The sequence below is a fragment of the Anomaloglossus baeobatrachus genome, chromosome 6 (genome assembly GCF_048569485.1).
Source record: "Anomaloglossus baeobatrachus isolate aAnoBae1 chromosome 6, aAnoBae1.hap1, whole genome shotgun sequence".
Classification (NCBI taxonomy): Eukaryota; Metazoa; Chordata; class Amphibia; order Anura; family Aromobatidae; genus Anomaloglossus; species Anomaloglossus baeobatrachus.
Genome location: NC_134358.1, coordinates 193988588 through 194015915, shown reverse-complemented (window position 1 = coordinate 194015915; position 27328 = coordinate 193988588). Strand labels below are relative to the sequence as shown.

The following is a 27328-nucleotide window of genomic DNA, read 5'->3' as shown; positions in this document are numbered from 1 at the left end:
CGATGGCTGGTGCAGAATGGGGGGATGGAGCACGATGGGGGGTGCCCAGAATAGGGGGATGAAACACGATGGGGGGTGCCCAGAATGGGGGGATGAAACACGATGGGGGGTGCGCAGCATGGGGGATGGAGCACGATGGGGGTGTGCAGCATGGGGGATGGAGCACAATGGGGGTGCACACCTCCCCCAAAACACACCCACACCGCCACGCACGCACCGCACAACACACCACACACACACTGGGAACCACAAACACCCCCCTACACAGACACCCACATACACAGACAACGCCGCACACACACAACACACAAACACCATGGCACACACAAATATACGCACATACCGCGCAACACACACACATTGCACAAAACATACCTCCCCCAAAACACACACACGCACCCCACACCCACACGCACATAAACTGAGCAACACACACAGCACCACACACACACACAACACTGCAGACACACAGCGCTCCACAAACAATGCAACACACACAACGAAACACACAAACAACACCGCTCTCACCCCCCCCACACACAGACAACACCCAGAACATTTACAGCACCCCACACAAACACTTGACAACTACACACAACAACATCTATATATATATAACAAAAATCATACATTAACTACACAATAAATTCTAGAATGCCCGATGCGTTAGAATCGGGCCACCTTCTAGTATATATATATTTACACACATACACACGCATACGCACACAATACACTGTTATAGTTGGCTCTGCCTGTCAGCAGCATCTCTTTCATTATCACACTCCTTATTGCCCGGTATGGACTCAGGAGCAGCATACTTCCAGTCTCTCTACCTGTGCATGCGCTGATGTAGCATACGTGGTTAAGAAGGATCAGTGAAAAGCCATGCCATCCACAAGACGGCTGTCCATTTTCATTAAAAAATAGATCAAGAAAACAAAGGTTTTTAAATAGATTCAGACTGTTTTGAAAGTCAATATCTATCTAAAGTAAGTAAACACACATGTGGCGCCCCTGAGGCTTCCGTCGCCACAGGTCATTGCACCCCACCAGCGGTGTGATGCCCCATTCTGGGAGAGGAAGAGAGTGAACTCCGGTCCCCTGGTAAATTCACACTACACCCATTGTTAGGTACATACTACGACCAGGGAAAGTGGCAGGCAACCCTCTCATGCTGCATGCTGGGAGGGGTCGTAAGACCCATCCCTGCTCCTATAGGTTACAGCTTAGCAACTGGGGAGGTGGGAGGAGCCATCTGAGAGCAGACACAGATAGGAAGGTCAAGTTTAGTCAGTCTACCTCAGGGAGAGCAGGGGTGAAGAGCCAGCATGTAGTTGGAGAAGAAGAACGAGAGAAAGGAGGGAGGAGGAGGCCTGCTGGAGGCAGGCAAGGAGGAGAAAAGAAAGAAAGAAAGAAAGAAAGAAGGAAAGAAAGCTCCAAGTCAGACAGGAGCAGAGGAACTGAAGGAGACGCTTCCTGGTGAAGACCCTGGGACCCAGAGGTCCAGGTGACACCACGTAGGAACAGAAGGAGTCGCAGGGCCGCGGGTAGTCCTGGAGGTACCACGAGCAGTCCTTGATAGGTACCGAAGCGAGGGCCTAGAGGCGCCACGGGTAGTTGCAGGCTGCGGTGGCCTGTTCCACATTGACATCGGTGGAGTGATTAAGCTTCGACAGGGGACGGTCCCTAGAGACTGGAGGAGTGCAAAGACAATCTCCAAACAGTAAAAACCGAGGCCCAGGGAACGTTGCAAACTCCCAGGGCCAGAACCCATAGCAGACCTTCAGAAAAGGGGTAATCAGCCGACAGGTGACCCCCCAGCCTGGAGGCTGTAGTGGAGGCCAAGCCAGGTCCACCCTAACAAAGGCAAGGCTAAGGGAGACAGCAGAAGAAAGAGACACTAAGAGGAGGGCACCGGCTTTTACTCTCTGAATCACCCAGAAATGGCGGAGGTCCCTGACAGTGGTCCCAGCAGTCTGAGGGTCCCTACAGCTGTGACAAGAACTGTGAGTAAAGAACTTGAACTGCACCCTTGAAGTGGTCTCTGTTATTTCCGCTGCATAGACATTCACAAGCACCAACTGTGCCCCGGGCATTGCTCCACCTGTGGGGAGCAGTACTACCATTGCTGCCATAACATCATCCCGGAGGCCTCACACAGCAGCGGCGGCTTATTAGCCTCATACCACAGGTGGCGTCACGAACACAACCATTAACAAGCAAGCCACATATTCTACTAACACCCACCAGGGCCACGGAGCCGGGCCCAGCCACCACTGACTACCACCGGACTAGTCCGGCCCGGCACCGGGTGTCCCATAGCCCTGGGGTGGGCGAGTCACACACATAATTATATTTTTAATTATTTAATAAAACAGGATTTCCTTAACTTATGTTATGTGTGGTATCAAAACTATGTCACAAAATGCATTTATAATAAAATATATTTATTTAATTTTATTATCACCGCATAGTCAAGTTGAACATCCAGTGGACTTCCATAAAAAATAGTAAATCATAGGATATTAAGTATGGCAGGAAACAATTACACTGCCTACCAATCAATAGGAAGGTGAAGCAAACCTGCTATTTGTCATTCAAAAGTTAAATATGATTAAAAAAGACGCTTTCAATTTCTGCACACATTTTCAGGAAAGTACACTTATCCTTTAATTTGTGTCTGCTGTTTTACCATGTAATCACATAGTGATGCATACAGATCTTGTGCAATAGCCAGGGATTTGAGTAATGACATGGAAACGCGTACTCATTGGCTCATTTGCATTTCATTATCCAGCATCCCTGTCTTCAGTGAAAGCAGTGGCCTAAATTAGCCAAGGCACACTGATTGCTTGAAGAGTCCTGTGACGTGCCATCAGTTCTGACAATTATGTTTAATATATAACTGATCATATGTAGCTAGACTGTAATGCATAGATAATGTTCTTATAATACATAATTTATTATATTGGCCAAGCAGAAAGAATTTTAACTCAACATTAGTGGGTTTTTTCATCTTTTTATTAATTGTGCTTAGTAAATAGTAACAAAGTCACATAGTTAATACCGTTGAAAAAAGACATCAAGCTTAACTGAGGGATGGGAAAGGACGAAACAGTGGGACAAATATACAAGCACATGCCACAAAGGGCTAATTTTTCCCACCTCATGCCAAATATCAATCCACTGGACCAAACATTCAGAAGAACATTTCCAAAGTTAAATAATCATTTAAGGTAATGTAGTCCAAAAAAGCATCCAAACGATTGTTTATCCATCAACATTTCCCACTGTGACCAGCTCCGGAAGTACACTATTCCATAGATTAGTAGTTATTAAGGTTTGTCTCATCTGGAGATTGATTCATTCTTTCTCCGGTCCTAAAAAGTACTCCCTTGTCTGTTAAGGTTTTTTTTTTACTTTACATGAAATATCTTTTGTCTATATTTTTTGCATGGGGTATTATCAGTATGTACTTGTATAATGTCCTCCCTTAGATGTCTTAATATTTCCTCATAACTGAAATCCTTCATACCCTTCATCAATTTTGTAGGTTTTTTTCTACCTTTTCTAACTTTTGAGCACCCTCTCTATTAACTAAAACACAGAACTGAACTACATATAACAGATGAGGTTACATTAGCGCCTTGTAAAGTGTAAGAATTATGTCAATGTCCTGTGAGTTCATGCCTCCTTGAACCCCTTCACTACCAAAGATGTACTGGTACATCCTAAATCTTGTTGGGGTAATCCTCGCCAGCTGCTAGTATGATCCCTGCACATGTCTGCTGATTTGAACAGCAGACATGTGGAGCTAACAGGCGTGGGTGAGTTCATGATCCACCCACACCTGTTAACCCCTTAGATCGCGGTGTCGAAAATGTGACAGCGTGACTTTAAGTGGCCATGGTGGAGAACACGTCGTTCTCTGCTGCCATCAGAGAACCCATGATGCGATCACTGGGAGCCAATGATTGCCATGGTAGCAACAGGGCCTGTGATGACTCCTGTCGCTATCATGACGTATTTCCTGTTAGAGCCAACAGAGGATGGCTCAAACAGGAATGCTGCATTTCTGCTGATCAGAGCTGTGCAGCTCTGATCAACAGAAATGAACAAGTGATCAGACTGTTAGGGGGACTAGTAACATAAAAAAAGTTTTAAAAAATATAAAAAAAATAAAAATAACCTGAAAATTCAAATCACGCCCCCATTTGCGCCATTGACAATTAAACAAAAAAAATTAAAAATATACACACGTTTTGCATTGCCACATTCATAAATGCCCGGTCTATCAAAATATAAAATCAATCAACCTGATCGGTAAACGACATAGCGCCAAAAAAATTCCAAATGCCAAAATTACATTTTTTAGTTGTCGCAAGTTTTGCTCAAAATGTAATAACAAGCGATCAAAATGGCACATGTGTGCAAAAATGGTACTGTTCAAAACACCAGCTTGAGTCACTAAAAAAAAATCCATCACTGAGTCCCACATCCTGAAAAATGAGAATGCTACAGGTCGCGGAAAAACGTCTGAATTTTTTTTTCATGACCTTAGATAAAAGTTAACCTCTACAAACGCATACCAACCTGAAGCATCACACTGACACATCAGCCTTACCATATAGTGAACACCCCTAAAACTATTGTGCAATCGCACTTTTTTTGCAATTTTTCCAGACTTTAATTTTTTGCCATTTTACAGTACACTATCTGGTAAAACACATGGTTTCGTTTAAAAGTACAACTCGTCCCGCAAAAAAGCTCTCATATGGCAAAAAAAAAAAAAATTTACAGCTCTCGGAAGAAAGGGAGCAAAAAACAAAAACAAAAAACAGAAAATTTCCCGGTCATAAAGGGGTTAATACATGACAATATCCTGTGAACTTTAGAAGCTGCTGGTTAACATTACCAGAATTAGAATTTATTATCCAAAGAACACCCAGATTTTTCTCTACGGGTACGCTCACACGAGCGTGAAAATCGGACGAGAGCAATGCGAGAAATTCTCGCATTACATTCGGACCAATGTTATTCTATGAGTGCGAGCTGTTGGTCAGCTTTTCTCGCATCCAGATTCTGGATGTGAGAAAAGCGGCAGCATGCTGCGTATTCATATGTAAAACGTCTCTGACTCGCCAATACAAGTCTATGGGTGTGAGAAAAAAATGGACGTCACATGGACGGCACACGGACCATCCTAGTGACATCCGTTTTTATGAATACAATTCTATCATGTAGCATAGAACACTGTAAATGTTCATGTTATTGACTGTAAATGACTAATAGCTGCTGAGAAAAAAACGGATTGCACACGGACAGCACATTGACAGCACACTGACAGCACAGTGATGACAAGTGAGAAAAAATCGTCCGACTCTCGCAAACGAGAATGGGACCGTTTTTTAATACGTTCGAGTGAGTCCAGCCTCCAAGTGACTCTCATAGTTTTACTCCCCATAGCACTTATTATGCCCTCATATTATTAGTGCTCAGGTGCAAACTTTACATTTAAGCGCTCATCATCTGCAAAGTGGATGACCAAACACTCAGCTTGTCCAAGTCATCTTGTAACTTATGAATATGTTTCTTAAACTGCACTATAGTTCATAGCTTGGTATAATCTGCAAAAATAGAATTCATACTATTAAACTGATTTTTTCATGTCAGAAATTAAAACAAAGCACTGAATCTTGATGTACATCACTTATTACCGGGAACCATTCAAAGTAGCACTCCTTTGTTATGACTCTATAGGGCCTTGACCACTTTTGAATCCAATTACAAACCTTACTTTCTAATTCTGGAGATGTTAAATGAGCAGTTCTGGTGAAATTCAAATTTGCCAAATCATGAGGATATAATGAAAAAATTTGATTAGCAGTCAATTGAATCTCCCTTATTTTACTCCGGGGTCTGAGACACCAGAGCATAAAAAACCATAAGATGTAGGAAAAAAAATAATTTTCCCTTCACTGCTCACTAATGCTGAATGGTGAAACCCTGGGCATGTTCATGCTAGGCCAGGATCTCCAGCTATGGCTAGGCCTATGGCGTCTATGTGCATGGGCCGACACATCTCTGGCATAATCATACAAGGAAGTCCCTGCCTACAGTGCACATGATAGGGTCCCAGTGCATTTCGTAATACCACAATGTGCACCATGATGTTGAAACTATTCTTCTCCAAGATCTAGGTCAAAGATGTTCTTGCCCATGCACAAGGTTGTCCCAGATCTAGTTGTAGCCAGAAATCCAAGCCTAGAGTGAAGATGTGTGAGGTTTCAGTGCAATTGTTACAATAAGTGTGGACAAGAACTGTATGCAGTAGAGTGAGCAGAAAAGGTGGCCAGTGAGGTGAGCAGTGAGGTGAGTGTTACATTTTTGTTAACATCTGAAGGCCATCTAATGTCCAGCTGATATTTTGCTGAATTTATACTCCGTGAATTGCAAAAGAAAAACATGAATTTTGGGAGTAAAGGGGGCTTTACACGCTACGACATCGCTAATGCGAACTCGTTGGGGTCACGGAATTGGTGACGCACATCCGGTCGCATTAGCGATGTCGTTGCGTGTGACACCGATGAGCGATTTTACATCGTTGCAAAAACGTGCAAAATCGCTCATCGGTGACATGGGGGTCCATTCTCAAATATCATTAATGTAGCAGTAACGAGGTTGTTCCTCGTTCCTGCGGCAGCACACATCGCTCTATGTGACACCGCAGGAATGAGGAAGCTCTCCTTACCTGCCTCCCGGCTGCTATGCGGAAGGAAGGAGGTGGGCAGGATGTTACGTCCCGCTCATCTCCGCCCCTCCGCTTCTATTGGGCGGCCGCTCAGTGTCGTCGCTGTGACGCCGCACGGACCGCCCCCTTAGAAAGGAGGCGGTTCGCCGGTCACAGCGACGTCGCCGGGCAGGTAAGTATGTGTGACAGGTCTGGGCGATGTTGTATGGCACGGGCAGCGATTTGCCCGTGTCGCGCAACAGATGGGGGTGGGTACCAACACTAGCGATATCGGGACCGATATCGCAGTGTGTAAAGCCCGCTTAAATGTATTTTTATAAAATTTGAGTAAAATTCAATAACACTTGAATGTGTTTGCTCAACTTTACCATAGACCTTAATTTGCTCATTAGGCATGTGTGTTCGACAGCTTTATACGTCTTCTACAAAGTATAAAATTAAGAAAAGTGGAAAAGTACTATATGTCAAAACCTTTGACAAGTGTACAGATACTTTGCAAGCTAGTTTGATTTACAAAGATAAATTGCATAGACAGTTGTTTAGAAGCATAATTTAAAGCACCACTCAAGTGTTGTTGTTTTTTTTTTTAATTTTACCGCTGGAGTCATGCTTTAACACTAGAACTACTGAGGTAGTCATTTTGACTACTTTGCACCATGTATTTCTATATAGGTGTCACGAGTCCAGTAGTTCTAGTGTTAAATATAAGCTCCCTGACCATACACTTATGCCATGGTCTTCATCTTCTATCCATGCAGCTCTGATCAGTCATCTCAGTTTCTGACCTGCTAGCTGCTCCAATATTTCATGGTGGTCACTCTTCAATAAAAGTCTATGAAAGCCTTGTTCTGTTTCTCATAGACTTGAATTGGGTGCTTGTAATGGAACTTCTGTTCTCCCACTAGTCAGGCAGCGAATAGGAATAGGAGAGGCATCGGTAAAAGATAAAGACGCCAGAGGGTGAGCATATACTTGGAGCAGGGACCTTAGATTAAAAGCACTACTCCAGCGCTGAAAAAAAGCCCCCTGTAGTCATGTGTTAGAGCATTTGCTTTGACAATTATACCAAAACTCTGCCATATTTTTATGAAACCTCTTAAAAAAACCTATTTAAAAGACCATCACCTATCTATATGACATTTTGTGCAACAATGTACACAGGCCTCTTCTCTAAGTTAATGATAGGTTTTGCAGTGAAATTGCTTTGATGAGCCCAACAATTATAAAATAAGTTTGAGAAGCAGAATACTTGGTTTCAGACATTATGCAATCCTTTGGTAAAATTGTAAAAAAAAGTCCTTGAAAACTGCGGTATTCCTAGTAACTGTGGTTAGAGGAAAAACAATGTGATTAGATGTTGTTTCTGTCAATTTTATGTCAGTGTTAAATAAAGTTCTGATAACTATTGGATTTAGTTCAGATTTTCATCTTCTACAAGAAAAATATGAATGCCTATATTCTATAATGTTTTAATGTCCATGTTTTAACTATAAGAAACAATGTCAAATTTGTAGGGAAGAACAGAAGAATAAAAGTTCTAACCTCAGCAATTAGTTACAGTCATGGCCAAAAGTGATGGAACCATTGAAATCATTCCAGAAAATTAAGTATTTTGCCCAGAAAATTATTGCAATTACAAGTACTGGTTTTGTCATACACATCTCATTTGTGTGTATTGGAGCAACTCAAAAAATGTGAGACGAAAAGGCAAAGTGGACAAAATTCACACAATTCCTAAAATGCCCTGGAAGAAATTATTGACACCTTCAACCTAACACCTTGGGAATAAATAATGGCAATCAGTTGCTCCTATAACTATCAACAAGCTTCTTACATCACTCAACTGGAATTTTGGACCACTCTTCTTGTGCACTCTTCTTTTGCAAACTGCTCCAGGTCTAATATTTGAAGGGTGCCTTCTCCCAAAAGCAATTTGAAGATCTCTCCACAGATGTTCAAAGGCATTTAGATCCAGACTCATTGCTGACCACTTCAGAACTCTCTAGCACTTTGTATCCATCCATTTCTGGATGATTCTTAAAGTATATTTGGGATCATTGTCCTGCTGGAAGATCCATGACCAGAGATGAGCAGACTCAAAGTTTAACCCCTTCACGACCGGCCGATTTTTCGCTTTCCGTTTTTTTTTTTCGCCATTCTTTTTCTGAGAGACATAACTTTTTTATTTTTCAGTCAATATGGTCATGTGAGAACTTATTTTTTGCGGAACGAGCTGTACTTTTAAATGAAACCATCATTTTTACCATATAGTGTACTGGAAAACAGCAAAAAAATTCCAAATGCAGAAAAATTGCAAAAAAAGTGCAATAGCACTATGGTTTTTGAGATATTTTATTCCCTGTGTTAACTATATGGTAAAACTGATGTGTGGGTGTGATGCCTCAGGTCAGTGTAAGTTCGTAGACACCAAACATGTATAGGTTTACTTTTATATAAGGGGTTAAAAAAAAATCGGAAGTTTGTCCGAAAAAAGTGGCGCACGTTTTACGCCATATTCCGTGACCCGTAGCGTTCTCATTTTTCAGGATCTATGGCTCAGTTACTGCTTATTTTTTGCGTCTCGAGCTGACGTTTTTAACGGTACCATTTTTGCGCAGATGCTACGTTTTGATCGCCTCTTATTGCGTTTTGCGCAAAAGTTGTGGTGACAAAAAAAGTCGTTTTGGCATTTGGAATTTTTTTGACGCTACGCCGTATACTGATCAGATTAATTGATTTTAAATTTTGATAGATCGGGCGTTTCTGAATGCGGCGATACCAAATGTGTGTATATTTTTTATTTTTTTAACCCTTTAATTTTCAATGGGGCGAATGGGGGTGATTTGAACTTTTAGGTTTTTTTGTTTTTTTTTAATTTTTTAAAACTTTGTTTTTAACTTTTTTTTTATTTTACTAGTCCCCCTAGGGGGCTATTGCGATCAGCATTCCGATCGCTCTGCAGTATTTGCTGATCACAGCTACAAGGCTGTAAACAGCAGATACACTCTCTTTCTCTTTTGCTGTACCCCGGGCACAGCGAAAGTGAAAGCAAGTCAGGTGTAGTACAGGAGTCATCACATGACCCTGTGCTACCATGACAACTAACGGAAGTCACGTGATCGCGTCACGTGACTTCCGGTATCGGGCGGTAAGTATAACTTTACCGCGATCGCGCTTATAATGGTGCTGTCACATATTGACAGCGCCATATAAGGGGTTAATCGGCACGAGCAAATAACGATTCTGCTCGTGCCTAGCAGGCACACATCTCAGCTGTGAAAATCAGCTGAGATGTGTGCTGATCGCGGCATGCTGCCGCAGGCAGACCGCAGGCAGTAACATTATGTCATTTAGGACGTAATTTTACTGCCCGCGGTCGTTAAGGGGTTAAAGTTCAGTGTTCACCCCGAATGCAGACTTTACAAAAAAATAATCAGTGTTTTAGTTCGGAGTTTGATTGCTTTACGTATGCAAATCATTAGAGCGAGCATTGCTGTGCTCGAATATGCCCAGTTCTTTGCCCAGTGTGAGCCGCTTGCAGTGTTTTTGGATGGCTCACAGTGAGGGCAAAAAAATGTGTACAAAAAAGAATAATTAACAACTCACCTTCCCCCAGAAGTGTTCTTTTTATGGCTGACTGTATGTGGGTGGAGACATAAACTGCTCAACCAGTGACTTCCAATGAAGTTCAGGTCAATAACTTTGTCTACAGTCTGGCTGAACCCACAGAACCCAAACTTCCAGGGGTCCTCTTATTTCTACCCATGACCTAGGACAAAAACCTAGATTTCTGACACTGGGCATTACATTGTTTATACCTGGCTGTTTGTGGGCAGAGACCCCAGCTGCGCAATTAGTGATTTCCATTGGGATTCGGGTCAAGTTCGGGTCACAAATCAAACTTTATTTAACCCCTTAGTGACGGAGCTAATTTTCACCTTAATGACCAGACCAAATTTTGCAATTCTGACCAGTGTCACTTTAGCAGGTTATAGCTCTGGAACGCTTCAACGGATCCCACTGATTTTGAGATTGTTTTTTCGTGACATATTGGACTTCATTTTAGTACCAAATTTTGGACAAAATTTTTTGCGTTTATTTGTGAAAAAATATGAATTTTGGCAAAATTTTTGAAAATTTTGGAATTTTCAACTTTTGAATTTTTTTTCCGTTAAACCAGAGAGTTCTGTGACACAAAATAGTTAATAAATAACATTTCCCACTTGTCTACTTTACATCAGCACAATTTTGGAAAAAAAAATATTTTTTGTTAGGAAGTTAGAAGGGTTCAAAGTTTATCAGCAATTTCTCATTTTTACATCAAAATTTACAAAACCATTTTTTTAGGGACCACATCACATTTGAAGTGATTTTGAGAGGCCTAGATGACAGAAAATACCCAAAAGTGACACCATTCTAAAAACTGCACCCCTCAAAGTACTCAAAACCACATTCAAGAAGTTAATTAACCCTTTAGGTGCTTCACAGGAACTAAAGCAATTTTGAATGAAAAAAGCAAAAAATAAAATTTTACCTAAAAATGTTGCTTTACCCCAAATGTAATCAATTTTAGAAGAAATAACACAACAAAATGGACCCCAAAACTTGTTACCCACTTTCTTATGAGCGCGGTGATACCCCATATGTGGTCAGAAACCTCTGTTTGGGCAAATGGGAGGGCTGGGAACACAAGGAGCAATATTTGAAGTTTGGAAAGCAAATTTGGCTGAAATAGATTGCGGGCACCATGTTGCATTTACATGTCCGCTAAGGTACCTAAACAGCAGAAACCCCTCACACGTGACGCCATTCTGGAAACTAGACCCCTCAAGGCTTCTATCTAGGGGTATAGTGAGCATTTTGGACCCACAGGTACTTCACAGATTTTGATAACGTTACGTTGTCATATTGAAAATTTTCATTTTTTTCTCAAAAATGTTGCTTTAGCATTAATTTTCTTACTTTTTCAAGAGGTAATTCCAAAAATTGGACCCCAACGTTTATTACCCACTTTCGTATGAGCGCGGTGATACCCCATATGTGGTCAGAAACCTCTGTTTGGGCAAATGGGAGGGCTGTGAACACAAGGAGCAATATTTGAAGTTTGGAAAGCAAATTTGGCTGAAATAGATTGTGGGCACCATGTTGCATTTGTAGGGCCCCTAAGGTACCTAAACAGCAGAAACCCCCCACAACTGACCCCATTTTGGAAACTAGACCCCTCAAGGAATTTATTTAGATGTTTGGTGAGTACCCTGAACCCCCAGGGGCTTCACAGAACTTTATAGCGTTGAGCCATGAAAATAAAAAAATTTAATTTTAACACAAAATTGTTACTTCAACCATGTAGCTTTTTTTTTCACAAGGGTAAAAGGAAAAAAAACACCATAAAATGTATTGTGCAATTTCTCCTGAGTTCGCCGATACATCATATGTGGCGGAAATCAACTGTCTGGGTAAACGGCAGGGTGCGGAATGAAAGGAGCGCCATTTGACTGCAAAATTGGCAGGAATCATTAGCGCACGCCATGTTGTGTTTGGAGACCCCCTAAAGTGGCTAAACAGTAGAGCTCCCCCACAACTGACCCCATTCTGGAATCTATACCCCTCAAGGATGTTATCTAGGGGTATAGTGTGCATTTTGAACCCACAGGTACTTCACAGAATTTTATAACAATAGGTTGTCATATTGAAAATGTTCTTCTTTTTCACAAAAGTGATGCTTTAGCACCAAATTTTCCACTTTTACAAGATGTAACACCAAAACGTGGACCCCTCATTTTGTTACCCACTTTCTTACGAGTCCAGCGATACCCAACATGTAGTCAAAAACGTCTGTTTGGGCAAACGGCAGGACTTGGAAGGGAAGGTGCACTTTTCAAATTTTGGATTATTTGATTTGCAGAGCCTATGTGTTATCAGAACAACTGAAAACCCACATAAATGGATTTTTTGTACATTTTATCTTGGAGTGAAGGGCAAAATGTGGAGGAAAATACCGCCAACTATATGGCAGACTTGTGCTTGTTCCAGAGATGAAGGAACACCAGGAGGGCTAGAAGGACACGTTAATTTTTCAGAGACTGGTCGTACAATGTCTGTTTAGCATCATCAATCCCTATATGAGGGACAATTGTGCCAGACGACATGGTACATCATAACAGGCTCCTACCTGCCAAGGTCGGAACCGCTATATGCACAAAACAACCAGTCCCCCACAGGGTTATAAAAGTATTGTCCAGTGCAGGAGGTTCGGCAAGAACCATGCAGTAAAGCCCATGGTGTAAAATTACAGAACAGCTTCAGATCCTCCAATAAAATTATCATGCCCGTATCACCAAGACGTAGTTGTAATAGCAGTCAGACTAAGATGACTGGTGCTAAAACTTTGAGTGATCAAATCTTGGAATTATTTGTCAGATGATCAGATGTTTCAAGAACATTTGCGGGGTCCACATTCTGGAGTACGCAGACGTGGGCATATGACGAGAATTTGTCTGCATAACACTTCGGTATGTGAGTGATCAAGTCCTGGAATTATTTGTGAAATGGGGTAAAATGTGTTTTACTGATGAAAATAGTAAATTTTATTTGACAAGTAACACAGGGGCTCACTACACAGGAAATATAAATGTTGTGAAAGAAAAACCCTACCACACAATTTGGGAATAGTGTATGATGTCTAATAATTGTGGGATGTGTGGTAGATCTCGAAGCAGGGGGTAACACAAAGTCCTGGCTGGGAAGGGCACATGGGACAGTAATATCTTGATTCGCTCCTATTGCCCTGTTTGCTGCAGACCCGGCACCTTTTTTTAGGACGGTTTTGGGTGGGAGTAGGAGGCATGAGACGCATAAAATGCCGTTCCGTTAGTCTCCGGGCATTCTCTGACTCGAAGGCTGCCTCTGGTGCCGCTGAGTCAAACATGAGGGACTCAATAATTTTTTCCTGGTATTGCAGAAATGTGAGGGGCCCTCGTGATTTTTTATACAGTACAAAACTGTTGTAGGTAGCAATCTGTATCAGGTAGATTGCTACCTTTTTGTACCAGGCCCTCGTTTTCCGCTTTACCAGGTATGGTTGGAGCACCTGGTCAGACAGGTCCACGCCACCCATAAACCTGTTGTATTGGGTCACACAGAAGGGTTTCTGTTTGTCCCTGGTGGCTCCCCTCTCTCTGACCGACACAGTGGTGTCCTCATGCAGGGTGGTGAGCATGTAGACGTCCTTGCGGTCATTCCACTTTACGGCAAGCAGTTTGTCACTTGCCAGTGCGAATGACGCCCCCTTGTCTAGACGTCTGGACACTAACTGTGCCGGCAAACCAACACGGTTTTTCCTTATTGTCCCACAGGCCCCTGTATTTGCAGCATGGAGGGATTGGTATAGGGGGATACTAGTGTAGTAGTTGTCGGTGTACACGTGGTAACCTTTACCAAGAAATGGCGTCATTAGCTCCCAGACAATTTTTCCTGGGATGCTAATTGTCTGGGGACAGTTGGGTGGGCTTATTTGGCGGTCCCTACCCTCATAAATGATAAAGTTACACGTGTACCCGCTGGTGCTTTCGCACACTTTATATAATTTTATGCCATACTTGGCTCTTTTGGAGGGGATAAACTGACGGAATGAGAGACGGCCCTTGTAGCTCATTAGGGACTCGTCAACCGAAACATTCTCCTCTGGGCTGTAGGAAGTTAGGAAGGACTCTTTCAGGAGGGATATTAGGGGTTTCAATTTATTAAGGCGGTCATAATTGGGGTCAGTTCTTGGGGGGACTTGGGAATTATCACTAAAATGGAGGAATCTCAATAGGGTCTCATATCGGGTTCTGGGCATTATGGCTGCAAATACAGGGGTGGCGTGGACAGATTTGGTTGCCCAGTAGGAGCGTAAACTGGGTTTTTTCACTATTCCCATGTTGAGGGTAATGCCTAAAAATTTTTTGATTTCCGGGACGCTTGTGGGGATCCAGGAACGGGAATGCACAGATGTTGGCTTTTGGGCAATATATTGGCGGGCGTACAAGTTGGTGTGGTGGGTGATATGCTCAAGTACTTGTTGGTTAACAAAAATTTGGAAAAAATCCAGTGGGGCAAAATTGGTGACATTTATTTTTATGCCAGGGTCTCCTATGAAAGGGGGAATTTGTGGGGTAAAGGACGGGTCGGGGTTCTAGAGAGCATGGGGGACTGCAGAACTAGGTCCCGCCCCTGACGCTTCAGCAGCGGCGACTAGCGGGGTGTGGGACCCCGTGGAGGAAGCCGAATCGTCACCGCTATCCGAAAAATCTCTTTCTGAGGCCGATTCGGTCTCTGACCCAGAACTGCCGGAGGCAAGCAGTGAGTACGCTTGCTCTGCCGTAAACATCCTGCGGGCCATGGTTTTTGTTTTTATCCCTGGCTAACAAAAAATAAAAAAAAACCTAACACTAGTATTTTTTTTTTTTTTTATATAAACCCTAAATTTTTTTATAAAGATTATAAAAAAAAATATTTAGGGGAATGACGCAGCGAGGGATGACGGAATGATGGAGGAGGGGATGATCACAGGGGGGTGATCAGAAAAATTGGGAATATGATGATCTTTGTGAATTTATAACTTTTTCTCTCTATATGGCAGCACGTAGTCTCTCTCTCTTCTCTCCCAGATCAACTACAAGGGAGAGAGGAGAAAGGCAGACCTAAATGCTGCCATATTTATCAAATATTGGCATTTTGACTACTGTGATAGGATCTATCACAGTATTCAAATCTAAACAGCCAATCAGAATTTTTTTTTGTTGTTGCCGGGTGCAGGAGGCAGATTATGCCAGGCACACTGCGCATGCGCCCGCCATTTTCCAGGAGAAGGGAGGAAGGGGGGCCGCGGGGGACCGGGGGACCGGGGGACCGGGGGGCCCAACGATCCTTTATTGAGGTACTGTGCGGGGGCGGTGGGGGAACGGGGGATCCCAGATCGGGTGGGAGATACCGGGATCTAGCGGATCGGACCCCGGTGGACCGGAGGGAGGGCTCTGGAGAACCGGAGGGGGCTCCGGGGAACCAGAGATCTCCGGTGGACCGGAGCAGGGATCAGGGGGGAGGACATTTCCCTCCGATCTGAAATGTTTGATCATTTCAGATCGGAGGGAAATGAATGCGGCGGCAGCAGCAGCAGCTTTCAGCGTGCCGGCGCCATCTTGCAAGGTCTGGAGAACCGGAGGGGGCTCCGGTGACCAGACAGCTCCGGTGGACCGGAGGAGGGATCAGGGGGAGGACATTTCCCTCCGATCTGAAATGTTTGATCATTTCAGATCGGAGGGAAATGAATGCGGCGGCAGCAGCAGCAGCTTTCAGCGCGCCGGCGCCATCTTGCAAGGTCTGGAGAACCGGAGGGGGCTCCGGTGACCAGACAGCTCCGGTGGACCGGAGGAGGGATCAGGGGGAGGACATTTCCCTCCGATCTGAAATGTTTGATCATTTCAGATCGGAGGGAAATGAATGCAGAGCCGGCGGCGGCGGGAGTTTTCGCCGCGCGTCGGCGCCATTTTGGATGTCCGGGGGTGGGGTGGGGGGTGGGGGGTGATTTTCTCCGGTACCGGGGGCTTTGGGGGCACTAGGGGCTTATATTTCTTTATCATCTGACATGTTTGATCATGTCAGATGAGAAAGAAATTAGTAGTATTTGCCATTTTTTTTTTTTTAATGTTGTCGCCGGTATACGGTGTATACCGGCGATCACATTATCGGGGAACAAAAAAAACACCCCGATTCATAATCTTGGGGGTCTCAGCTACCCCCGGTAGCTGAAACCCCCGAGATTTTTCGTCACTGGGGGGCGCTACAACCTTTTTCCGGCCTGACGTCTCAAGACGTCGGAACAGAATAAGTACCCTGTTTTTCCGACGTCTTGAGACGTTAGGCCGTCGCTATGGGGTTAAAGTCTGACTGAACCTGCCAAGCCAAACTTCCATGGGTTTGCTCATCTCTACTTTTAATGATATTTTTTCAACCACATATCTATATATATAATTGCCTTATTCTGTCTGTCTGTCTGTCTTGCTCCAAAATTGTGTCCTTACAGTGACAACCGTCTGATTGGCCGCTGGCTCGGCCTGGCCTCGCCCCCCCTCCCCACGGATTGGTCGCTAGCCTCGGCCTGGCCACGCCCCCCCGCACGGATTAACCGCTCGCCCCGGCCCTCCGCACGCATCGCCAGACATAACCTTGCGCTGCTGGGATCGTGACGGAGCCGGGGAACGCTGGTAACCATTATACACATCGGGTAACTAAGGTCATTTAGTTACCCGATGTGTATCATAGTTACCAGTGTACACCGGCTCCCCAGCGGCCTTGCCCCGCCCCCCCCACGGATTGGTCGCTCGCCTCGGCCTGGCCCCGCCCTCCACATGGATTGGCCGCTCGCCCCGGCCCTCCGCACGCATCGCCAGACATAACCTTGCGCTGCTGGGATCGTGACGGAGCCGGTGAACGCTGGTAACCATTATACACATCGGGTAACTAAGGTCCCTTAGTTACCCGATGTGTATCATAGTTACCAGCATACACCGGCTCCGTCACGATCCCGGCAGTGCCAGACATAACCTTGCGATGCTGGGATCATGACTGAGCCGGTGAACGCTGGTAACCATTATACACATCGGGTAACTAAGGTCCCTTAGTTACCCGATCTGTATCATAGTTACCAGTGTACACCGGCTCCGTCACGATCCCAGCAGCACCACACATACCTTTGCGATGCTGGGATCGTGACAGAGCCGGTGAACGCTGGTAACCATTATACACATCGGGTAACTAAGGTCCCTTAGTTACCCGATGTGTATCATAGTTACCAGCGTACACCGACTCCCGGTATACATGTGCAGGGAGCCGGCATTATACTCCTCTCCCCCAGGACTACTCCTCCTATTATAGTCCTCCTATTATACTCCTCTCTGAGTATAATAGGAGAACTATTATAGCATGGGGGATGGAGCACGATGGGGAGTGCGCAGCATGGGGGATGGAGCAGGATGGGGTGCGCAGCATGGGGGATGTAGCACGATGGGGGGGTGCGCAGCATGGGGGATGTAGCACGATGGGGTGCGCAGCATGGGGGATGTAGCACGATGGGGAGTGCGCAGCATGGGGGATGGAGCACGATGGGGGGTGCGCAGCATGGGGGATGGAGCACGATGGGGAGTGCACAGCATGGGGGATGGAGCACGATGGGGAGTGTGAAGCATGGGGGATGGAACACGATGGGGGGTGCGCAGCATGGGGTATGGAGCACGATGGGGGGTGCGCAGCATGGGGTATGGAGCACGATGGGGGGTGCACAGCATGGGGGATGTAGCACGATGGGGAGTGCGCAGCATGGGGGATGGAGCACGATGGGGGGTGCGCAGCATGGGGGATGGAGCACGATGGGGGGTGAGCAGCATAGGGGATGAAGCACGATGGGGGGTGAGCAGCATGGGGGATGGAGCACGATGGGGAGTGCGCAGCATGGGGGATGGAGCACGATTGGGGTGCGCAGCATGGGGGATGGAGCACGATTGGGGTGCGCAGCATGGGGGATGGAGCACGAGGGGGGTTGCGCAGCATGGGGGATGGAGCACGATGGGGGGGTGCGCAGCATGGGGGATGGAGCACGATGGGGATGCGCAGCATGGGGGATGGAGCACGATGGGGAGTGCGCAGCATGGGGGAGGGAGCACGATGGGGGATGGAACACAATGGGGGGTGCGCAGCATGGGGGATGGAGCACGATGGGGGGTGCGCAGCATGGGGGATGGAGCACGATAGGGGGTGCGCAGCATGGGGGATGGAGCACGATGGGGGTGCACACCTCCCCCCAAAACACACACACACACCACCACACACGCACTGCACAACACACCACACACACACTGGGAACCACAAACACCGCCCTACACAGACACCCAACACACAAACAGCGTGGCACACACAAATATACGCACATGCCACACAACACACACATTGCACAAAACATACCTCCCACCAAAACACACACACACACCCCACACCCACACAAACCGCGCAACACACACACACACAGCACTCCACAAACAACGCAACACACACAACGCAATACACAAACAACACCTCTCTCACCCCCCGCCACACCCAGACAACACCCAGAACATGTACAGCCGCTACACAAACACTTGGTAACTACACACAACAACATCTATATATATATAACAAAAATCATACATTAACTACACAATACCTAAATTCTAGAATACCCGATGCGTAGAATCGGGCCACCTGCTAGTCAATATATAAAAGTCTTGTGCATAGAAGTGAAAGCTACTTAGGTGATGTTTCACCCAAATAGAATCTTATTTATACAGTCTCTCTGGATGTGGAAAGCAATTCTTATTGAATGAATGTCTTAGATAGCCCGGCTGTGCACTCTTGTGAACTCACTGCTGGGGGCTTCCTGGCTGCCCTCTGCCTGTCTCAGAGGCTGCAGTGAGCATTCGTGGGACGTCGTGTTGATTATATTGGACCTGCACAGGTGTTTTGGGGTTAATAACAGGGTGAAAGAAGGTGTGTGTTTTTTTTATTTCAAATAAAGGATTTTTCTGTGTATGTTTATTTCTTTTGACTTACATGGTGAATTATGGGGGTGTCTCATAGATGCCTCCCTATTACTCAGCTAGGGCCTGATGGAAGATGTGATTTTTGAGAAATCACAGCTGCCATCAATACCATATATTACTTTGATTGATGGTGCACTAGGGAAATCGTGATGAGGCATATAAAGCACCTGAATTGGCACATCTAATGACTGCCCCAATTCTGGGGCAGCTGCGGGCTGCTATTTTCAGCCTAGGAGGTGGCAATATCTATGGTTCTTCCCACCTTGCTATTACCAGACCCCAGTTCTCTGCTTTACCTTGGTTGATAAAGCCAAGCCTTTTTCTTTTAATTATTTATTTAGATAGTTGAAAGAAATGAAGTGGAATCCCCTCGATTTTAGATAACCAGGCACAATAAAGAAGACTGCTTGGTTTTCCATCCCATAGCCATCTGTTTTACCCTCATTGGTTATCAAAAAGAGGTTGGGAGCCCATGTTTTTTTTTAAAACTATGTATTTATTTTCACACTGAAATACAGCCAACTGGTCTGCAGCCAATCATAGAAACCAACACAGAAGGTGGGGGATGTGTATAGCAGTCTGCAACTAATCCCAGACACTGGCACAGAGGGTGTGTGGGGGAAGTAGTGAATATTCATAAAGTTTAATGAGCGGGCCCAGAAAAGGGTCTGACTGCTGTGTTATCTTCCAAAAAACACAAGTAACCATGGTATGTATCTGTCCTGCTCTTACTCCCATTTTGCTTCCTTGTAGCTACCTAGTTGGTAATATGAACATTTTACAGCACAGAACTTCTTGTCCTCATTTACTTATATGGAGTTCTTTGTCCGGGGTCAAATTCTGGTCAAGTTTGGATCCAGAGCCAAACTTTTTTTTCAAGTCAGTGTGAATTCGGCGAACCCCAATATTTACAGGTCCGCTCATCACTACCCACCATATTTTACTTTATGTACTGTGTTCTTTTCTTTGTAGGCCTCATTTCCATTTTTGGTAAACAGTAGAATGATGGAGCGAGTAGAATGATGTGCTTTATCAAAAAGCTCTATGGTCTCATCTGTCCACAAGACACTTTCCCAGAAAGATTTTGGCTTACTCAAGTACATTTTGGCAAACTGCAGTCTAGGTTTTTTATGTTTTTGTGTCAGCAGTGTGGTGCTCCTGGGTCTCCTGCCATAGCATTTAATTTTATTCAAATGTCAATAGATAATTCATGCTGACACTGATGCACCCAGAGCCTGCAAGACACCTTGAATTTCTTTAGAACTTGATTGGCACTACTTAGCCAACATCCGGACTATCCTGAGTTGCAATCTTTCATCAACTTTTCTCTGCCGTCCACATCCAGAAGATTTGCTACAGTGCCATGGGTTATAAACTTCTCGATTATTTTGTGCAATGTGGACAAAGAATCATCAATATCTCCAGAGATGGACTTGTAACCTTGAGGTTGTTTACATTATTCAACAATTTTGGATCTCCGGTCCTTACACAGTTCTCTTCTTTTCTTTCTGTTCTACATGCTTAGTGTGGCATACAGAACAATGCAAAGATTGAGTTAACGTCTCCCTTTTTATCTGGTTTCATGTGTGATTTTTATATTGCTCATTAGGGATAGGCGATCCCGAACTGTAAAGATCAGGCATCATACTGATCACATAGTGATCATGTACACGAGCCCGATCTTGAGCTTTACTGGGAACATTATGGTCATACTTACAGGTCCTGCGACGTGTTCTGCAGACTCTGCCTCCCGGCGCTTCTGCTTCCGCGTCCGTCCGATCATTGCTGTGCCACCCTGTAACCAGCACTGACTACGAAAGGACCTTCAATGACGTCATAGCCATGTGACTCAGTCACGTGTGAATGCTGTATTTTCTCATTGGCTACAGACTGGTCACATGACTATGGCGCCTTGAAGGTCCTGGTAACTGAACTTTGACGGTCACTGTGCTAGTGTTACATAGGCATCACCTGGTACGGCCGCAAAATCTCCTGACAGGAGCGATCGGCGCTCGTGTCCGGAGAGTGTCAGTCAGTTCGGGGAGATGCCCATGCGAGACTGCAAGAGTCTCACGGAAGTGGAACTCCGGTCTCAGTGTCAGCCTGCATCTCACTCTGTATAGCCGCTGCTGTACAGAGTGATGTAGCAGATTTGACATTGCTGTACCTGTGCACTACGGATTTTTTATAATAAAGATGGAGTCTCTAAATTTTTTTTTATTTATTTCCAATAAAAAAAAAAAATCTCTGTGTTGTGTCTTTCTTTTACTGCTAACTAGAAATTCATGGTGGCCATGTCTAATTTGGTGTGACAGTATGAATTTCAGGCTTACTACCATCTAAGAATACAAAGCTAGTATTAACCACTTTATTACCTGCTGGACAAGCTGGGTAAAGTGCCTGAAAATGGCGCTAAGAAACAATGCGCCATTTCCAGGGGTGGCTGTGGGCTGCTGAGAATCCCAGCAGCCCCCAGCTGCCTTGCTTTACCTGACTAGTGATCAAAATACGGTGGGTGCCCACGCATTTTTTTTTATAATTTTTTTTAAATAAAAAAAATAATTGTCTTTCCTGTAGTTTGATTCCAAGGTAAAGCCAGGCAGATGAGGATGAGGGTGACAGCCCATAGCAGTCTGCTTTATCTGCGTTGAGGATCAAAAATACCGTGGAGCGCTACGTCATTTTTTTAAATAATTTATTTTTATACAGTGTGTGGCAACCAATCCCTGCATGTGGGCTGACTCTGTAAAGAGAGCCAACATGCAGGGAGGGGGAGCCGAGCATCTCGCCGGTACACGGCGCTCGCCGAGTATACCGAGTACTAAGATGCTCGGGCGAGCACCAAGTACCAGCGAGCATGCTGACACTACCGGACCTTGCATGATGTCATAGTCATGTGACCAGTCTGTAGCCAATGTGATAATACAACATTCACACGTGACTGGTCACATGCTATGACGTCATGGAAGGTCCTTTGGTTACCGGGCAGCACAGCGATGATCATACTTGGAAGCAGAAGCGTAGGGAAACAGTCTGCAGGATGCATCGCGGGACCTGTAGGTATAATGACAATGTTATGATTAACTGTGTTCTTTATTTTACAGCCCCCCCGCCCCGTTCAAAAACTGTAAAGTCCAAGATCGGTGATCGGACGTAAGATCGTGTTATCTCGATCCAGATCTCGATCTTTACAAAATGATTGGGCAAGTTTCCCCGATCCCGACTATTGGGGGGATCGCACATCCCTATTGCCCACACCTGATACTTGCCACAAATGTGTTTAAATGAGCATCACGTCCTTGCAGCAATATACAATGCACAAATTTAGAAACCTGACAACAATTTTGTCTTGCCCTTTTTGGGTGAATTTATGTCCAATTTGCCTTTTTTTCCTCTATTTTTTTGTGCTGTTACAATACACAAAAAATATATAAACACGCGTATAACAAAATATGTGTAATTTAAATAATTTTCTATGAGAAATACTTCATTTTCTGGAACAATTTCAAAAGTGCCAACACTTTTGGCAATGACTGTATATGTTCTGAATGAAAATATTATATCTGATATTTTTTGCAGCTGGAATAAACAAGTAAAGATCATCTTCGGCACAAACCTTGAGCTGCTATTATTTATATGTTTATAATACTTTGTGTGACAGTCTGGTAGTTCTAGAAACCGTTTAATTAAAGTTTATTGATAAAAAAAATACCCATAATCAAACAGTCTGGTATGTGTTCAGAGAAAAATTCTAAAATGGTTCTTCTGAACATTATATGACTCATAAAAATATTTTTTTAACTAAATTTCACTGATAAAGTATGTACTTATTAAAAATATACCCAAATTAAAGGAAAAAAAATCTTTAATTAGCTAAAACCTTTAAATTAAATGTGATACCTGCTTTACCACCTGATCAATGAGTAGCATAAAATAGAGACAGAGAACCTGATTTTAGCGATGTGTCCCTTTCTCACCTTGCTGTAGTTTTGATACATTTACTGTTTTTTATCAGCAGGAGTGTATCACTAGAGGACTAGTAAACTTGTATCTAGGTAGTCCTTCAAAATCATGAGCTTATTATAACCCCGCACTGACCATTGCTATGTACCTTTCTGCCTATTCACAGTGTAGACAGAAAGCTGCCAATCCTTGGTCTTGGTGTGGGCAGCTCAAAATTCAGGCAAGTGGTAGAGCTGCAGCAGATAAAACAGGGATATTATCAAAATGGCAGCAAGAAGCCCAGTAAATAATACATTGCTGGAATCAGGATCTCTGCCCCTACATCATGCTGGTCACAGATTAGGTAGCAAAACTTTTTATAAATATTAAACTCATTAAATATAAATGTTCAAGCAATGTGTAGAAGAAGATAGATTAAATTATCTGCAAATGTGAGACAGAAATAAACAATCATTCACTTACCTTCCAGATTCAAAGGTAAACCATGTGGAGTCCCTTCCATATCTTCTTAAAGAGCTTAGAGGCCACATAACCAATTTCACCTTTGCATTATGTATATCCCATAGATAGATGTTTTCATGTGTGATCTGCATTGTGCATTCCCCATAGATGTCTAAATTTGGTGTTGGCATAAGATACACATTAAACCGCTCTATAAAAAAATATGAAGATAAAAAGGAAAAAAATAATTTCAATATTATATGACATTAAAAAAATGAAACTATCAATGTAATTATACATAAACCCTGATATAGTTCAGTTGCTTCAAATAAAAAAGGTACATTTTCTCAATAATGTTCATAAAAAGCATAAAATGTCCGGCACCAGAATCCACACACGTAGCTCCACTATACACTCCACAATGTGTGGCACAGCAGGGAGACAAACCAAACAAAGCGGTGCAACACCTCCAGGGAAACCATCAAATGATCTGCAACAGGAAAGAAGGAAAAAGGTGGCACTCACCAAATGGTAATCTTCAATTATTTAGACATCAAAAAGCAGGGAGGGATGCGGGGGGCGTCAAAAACGACGGTGGCCGTTTCGCACTGTCAGGTTCAGACTCCTATGACATCTGTCTCATCTTTGAAATTAATTTCCATGAAAAACGCCCCCGCGTCCGCTCAACCTGCAGCCAGTCCCATAACAGTCACAGACGGAACATTAATAGTCTCTATTGCTTCCATAATAAGCGCGCTGCCATTTGTGGAATCTTCAAGAGTTTGTGGTATAAAGTGCACAGGTGTCAATGGAACCAGGGATTCCCAGCCAGTCTCCCACACTGGTACTTACTAGGCCTGAAGCTACGTAGTGTCTGCGACCAACCGATGGCAGGCATAACACGTTCAGCATGGCCATTGACAATAATATGCACAGGGACAAAAGCAATCAGCTAAGCAAAAGTCCATAAAAAGCAGAAAATGGGTCTAGACCCGACAAAGCGCCCATGAGCGCGAAATGACCTCCGTCGTCTCTGATGCCCCCACATCCCTTCCTGCTTTTTGATGTCCCCTTTGTCTAAATAAATGAAGATTACCATTTGGTGAGTGCCGCTTTTTTCCTTCTTTTCTGTTGAAGATCAATAATGTTCATCCAGTGCTATACGCAAATTGATGTAGTGGACAACAGAGGAATTTTAGACTCCAAGGAAATGAGGCAAAAGGTAGAGAAATCCCACAACTCCTTGAGGAATCCAAACATTTCTGAGGCTGCACATTGGATTCACAATGTCCACCATACTGTAATTGTGAGTCACTCAAGTCAACACCACACACATGATATCACTATAACAACTTTTAGAAAAGGGCTGGATGATTTCCTCAGTACACACAACATTGTCGTTATAAATTATTTAGTGACAAAATAAATAATTGGTGGTGAAAGGATGAACTAGATGGATCTAGGTCTTTTTTTCAGCCTATGTAACTATGTTACTATGTAAAGACATTGCATATTCACTCCTTCGGTCATATTAGATTTTAAAGACTGGTCATATCTAATAGTTGTCTTTAAATTTCTGTAAATAAATGAACATATTGCAAAACATAATCACTATTCGGATAAAATATGTTTATTTCATAAAGTCACCAATTGTTAAAAAAAAACCAAAAGGCATTTTTCATATTGTATAAAATTACATGGTGCACTGAGCTGCACATAACCCTTCAGTTTATCCTAGACATGATTGGCATTTCAAATAATTTTACATGAATAGACATACTTATCACATGGAGTTCAGTACATTTACAGTAAAACCTGTGATTAGTAAATGGAAAATATCCTTATTATTTAATTACTTTAATAGTAATAGCATAGGACAGCTGTTTCTATTTGAGTGAGCAGTCCAATATCCTACAGATATAGTAGGTCATTGACGTCAAGATGATGGCTGCTACATTTGTTTGGCCAATAAGCACTTGGCATCTTACACATAAATAAATTTAAATTTACATCTTTAAATAGATGATAGGTCTAGAGATAAGAGGACCTGTGGATAGAGATGTTCGGACCCGTGTATGTTTGGGTTCGCCGGTTTCAGCCGGACTTTAGAAAAAGTTTAGTTTGGGACCCAGACTTGATCTGAACTTGATCCCGGAGCCTGAACTCCATTATAAATCAATGATTGGGCAGTTTGGCACTCCACCCACATACAGCCAGCCATAAATAGAGCACTTCCGGGGGAGAGAGGGTGGATTTTTGTTTTAGGCACAGCATCTGAATGTTATTTTTACCCCCGTGAGAGCCTGTAATACTATTGTATGTTTTGAGGATTTCGATAGCGTTAGGGCAATGACAGCCAGAGACGAGTTTGTGGTACAAGATGTTTATGATATGTAACCACGGTAGATACACAACGGAACAAACACAGCAGAACAAACACAGCAAAACAAACACACGAAATACCTTCCCAAAACGGAGCGGAGGGAATTCCCGGGGCCACGCACCGGACTCCCCCAGGGAGACCACCAGAGCGAACCCCTATACAGGGACTGTCCGGCAATCAACCCCGGAAGGCCTAAATGCGCCGCAGCCGGGACACAAGGGGCAAGCGGTAAAGTCCAGAAGTGTCCGTACGGGATGAAAGTCCAGAATGGTTACGAACCGGAAGAAACCGGGCAGACGTGCTGACCAAAGACGGCAGACGGAGTCCGGGCACAGTTTGAAGAAACCGGGTGTGGTCCAGAGTCGGTCGGTAGATTTTCAGGAGGATCCAAGTAGCAGCAGCAGTCAAGCAGGAGCACACAGCAAGCAGTATACTCAGGCACTGGACTAGGCTTAGAGGCGGCCTTTTAAGCAGCTGGACAGGAAGTAGGGCAACAGAACATAAAACTCCATGTTAACCGAGGGCAAGCTTTTTCAAAAGAGGACTGGAAAACCCGGAAACCTGACATTACTCCCCCCCCCAGAAACGGCCTCAGGACGGGTCAGGGCCCGGCTTGTCCGGGTACCGTCGATGAAACTGAGCGATCTTCCGGGGTGCTCGAATGTTACCCACCGGTTCCCAGGAATCGTCCTCGGGGGCGTACCCCTGCCAACGTACCAGATACTGAAGCCGACGACGATGGAGCCGGGAGTCAATAATGTCCTCAACCACGAACTGCTCCTCGCCGTCGACCATCACAGGCGGAGGAGGAGGCACGACACGACCATGAAACGTATTGGGAGAGACGGATTTGAGGAGAGAAACATGAAAGACCGGGTGTACCTTTAGATGGTGCGGTAACCGCAGCCGACAGGCCACAGGGCTCACGATCCCGGTGATCTTGAACGGACCGATGAATTTTTGTCCCAGCTTCTGCGAAGGGACACCCAATCTCAGGTTCTTGGTGGATAACCATACAGAGTCCCCTACCTTATACATGGGTGCCGGTTTCCGGTGAGCGTCTGCCGACCTCTTGTAACGCTCCTGAGCTGTAGCCACAGTGTCCTTCAGAACCTCCAGATTTTGTCGTAGCTCTGTCAATCTGTCCTCCACCGCAGGCACTGAGACCGCAACCGG

The 27328-nt window shown here is 44.3% G+C and overlaps 1 protein-coding gene across 1 annotated transcript in view; it reads right to left on the bottom strand.

Moving 5' to 3' along the window:
* DOK6 (docking protein 6) overlaps positions 1–27328 on the bottom strand; it is an 802283-nt gene that overhangs the window by 352656 nt on the left and 422299 nt on the right. The window contains exon 5 of the mRNA XM_075316414.1: positions 23791–23980. Coding sequence (XP_075172529.1) covers positions 23791–23980 — 190 coding nt within the window. The remainder of the gene's footprint in view (positions 1–23790; positions 23981–27328) is intronic.